We start from the raw sequence: 1,717 nt of genomic DNA, 5'->3' as shown, positions 1-1,717 counted from the left end.
CTGCTGACTGCGACAAACCGTCCTCAGATCCCACCTTCATCAGACATCCATTATTCGATTTCATCATCAAGAGCCTCTAGAGTGATCACGAGGAGATCTTTCATTGCATAGCGATATTCCATTCAACCAAAACCCTGTCCGTTGAATAGGTCATTGGACACCCCTTTTCAACATTTGCAAAGAAACCAGTCGCATTCTTTCCACGAGGTCGATTAACGCACGACATACCTGCAGACAATTTATACTGAGTAGGACACAAACGGCCGTATTTTCTTCAACAAAATACCCCGAATCGATCGCATCTCTTCGGTCCATCTCTAAACTAGGTTCTTAAACTCGGATCAATTGCCTACCTTATCTTGAACATTCACGGCATCTGCGAAAGAAACGACAGGGGTGGGGAAACAACATCAGTACTACATACAGCCATAACTACCGAAAGATCATCGCGACCATGGCTTCCTCCTCTTTCAGAGATTCCATGAATTCCTTAGGCTGGTCGCGTCGCGACCCGGACCTACCCGTAAACACTGCTCAGCAGACCGGTGGCCTATTATCCTCGATAAAATCGCTGAATCCATTTGGAGATAGTGGCTATGTTCGACTGCCTACCACAGAGGGTGCGGGTGCGCCTCTACCTGGTCGAAATCGCCGCGAAGAAGAAGAAGGATGGTTTGCCTGTAAGTCAACCTCCCTAACTTTCTCACTTCCCCACACGTTGCACTGTCCCTGCATCCGCCGCCACCTGGTGCGACGTACAGTGGCGTCGTTTACCAGTGTGGCTTGACTGTCTTTTCGTGTTACTTCCAAAAATTGCTTATTCGAAGGCTGACTGACTATTGATTTTCTTATACTCAGTGAGTAGGTGGGATCGACTTTTATTATTTGCTGGGTTTAATATCGGTGCATTGGCCTGTTTTGTTATTTGTTTCGTCTTATTCCCGTACTTGATCGTTCTTCCAACCAAGTTTGCGATTTTGTAAGTCTCACTTTCCTTGCCATCTGAAACACATGTCCTGCAAGTTTCGTCAAATACGAGTCGCAGTACTCCAAACTTTTAGCAATATCGCGTCCATGCAACTACGCGTCGGGCATTGCGTATGGAGCTTAAAGTTTGTCGATCAGTCATGATACTACTCAAGCATCGATGAATGGTTTAAGACTTTGAAGGATTACGAAGTTACGATATATACATCTACACCCTCAAAACTAACTTGGAGCGTGTGACATCTAGATGGACCCTAGGTTCAATGTTATTCCTCGCATCATGGGCCGCGATGATGGGCCCGTGGACGTACATGAACCACCTGATATCAGCGCCACGCCTTCCGTTTACCGCGACTTATTTTGGATCTATTGCGTTGACCCTATATTTCAGTCTAGGCGTAAGTATTTACATAGATGTTTCTTCCCACCATCTTCCAATAATCTAATCTTGTGTGTAGCTTCGAAGCAAGCCATTGACCTTGATCTCGGCGATTATCCAAATAATCTGCTTGACTTGGTATCTGGTCAGCTATTTCCCAATGGGTTCTAGTGGTCTTCGACTGGCGACAAACTTTGGAGTTAATAGAGCAGCGGCGTGGATGTCAGGTTAAAGCAGCGGAATCACATCAGGCATTCCTTTGAAGCGGCAATTTTGTAGATCTAGCACATACCCATTTTCATGCCATAGTAATTATTTTGACGTCTCTTTCTATGAGGTTTGTATCAGCGT

At 45.5% G+C, this 1,717-nt stretch overlaps 1 protein-coding gene across 1 annotated transcript; it reads left to right on the top strand.

Annotated features, from left to right (window-relative positions):
- Nucleotides 1-454: 454 nt before the first annotated feature.
- Bfra_010649 (putative sft2 domain protein) lies at nt 455-1,598 on the top strand (the record flags this gene model as incomplete). Its single annotated transcript, XM_037340986.1, has 4 exons — nt 455-680; nt 859-979; nt 1,235-1,385; nt 1,446-1,598. 4 exons carry the CDS (start codon nt 455-457, stop codon nt 1,596-1,598), a joined length of 651 nt encoding a protein of 216 aa, XP_037186629.1.
- Between the last annotated feature and the right edge of the window lie 119 nt (nt 1,599-1,717).

This window comes from Botrytis fragariae (genome assembly GCF_013461495.1).
Source record: "Botrytis fragariae strain BVB16 chromosome Unknown tig00000797, whole genome shotgun sequence".
NCBI classification, from domain to species: domain Eukaryota; kingdom Fungi; phylum Ascomycota; class Leotiomycetes; order Helotiales; family Sclerotiniaceae; genus Botrytis; species Botrytis fragariae.
This window is presented reverse-complemented; position numbering and strand designations above follow the sequence as displayed.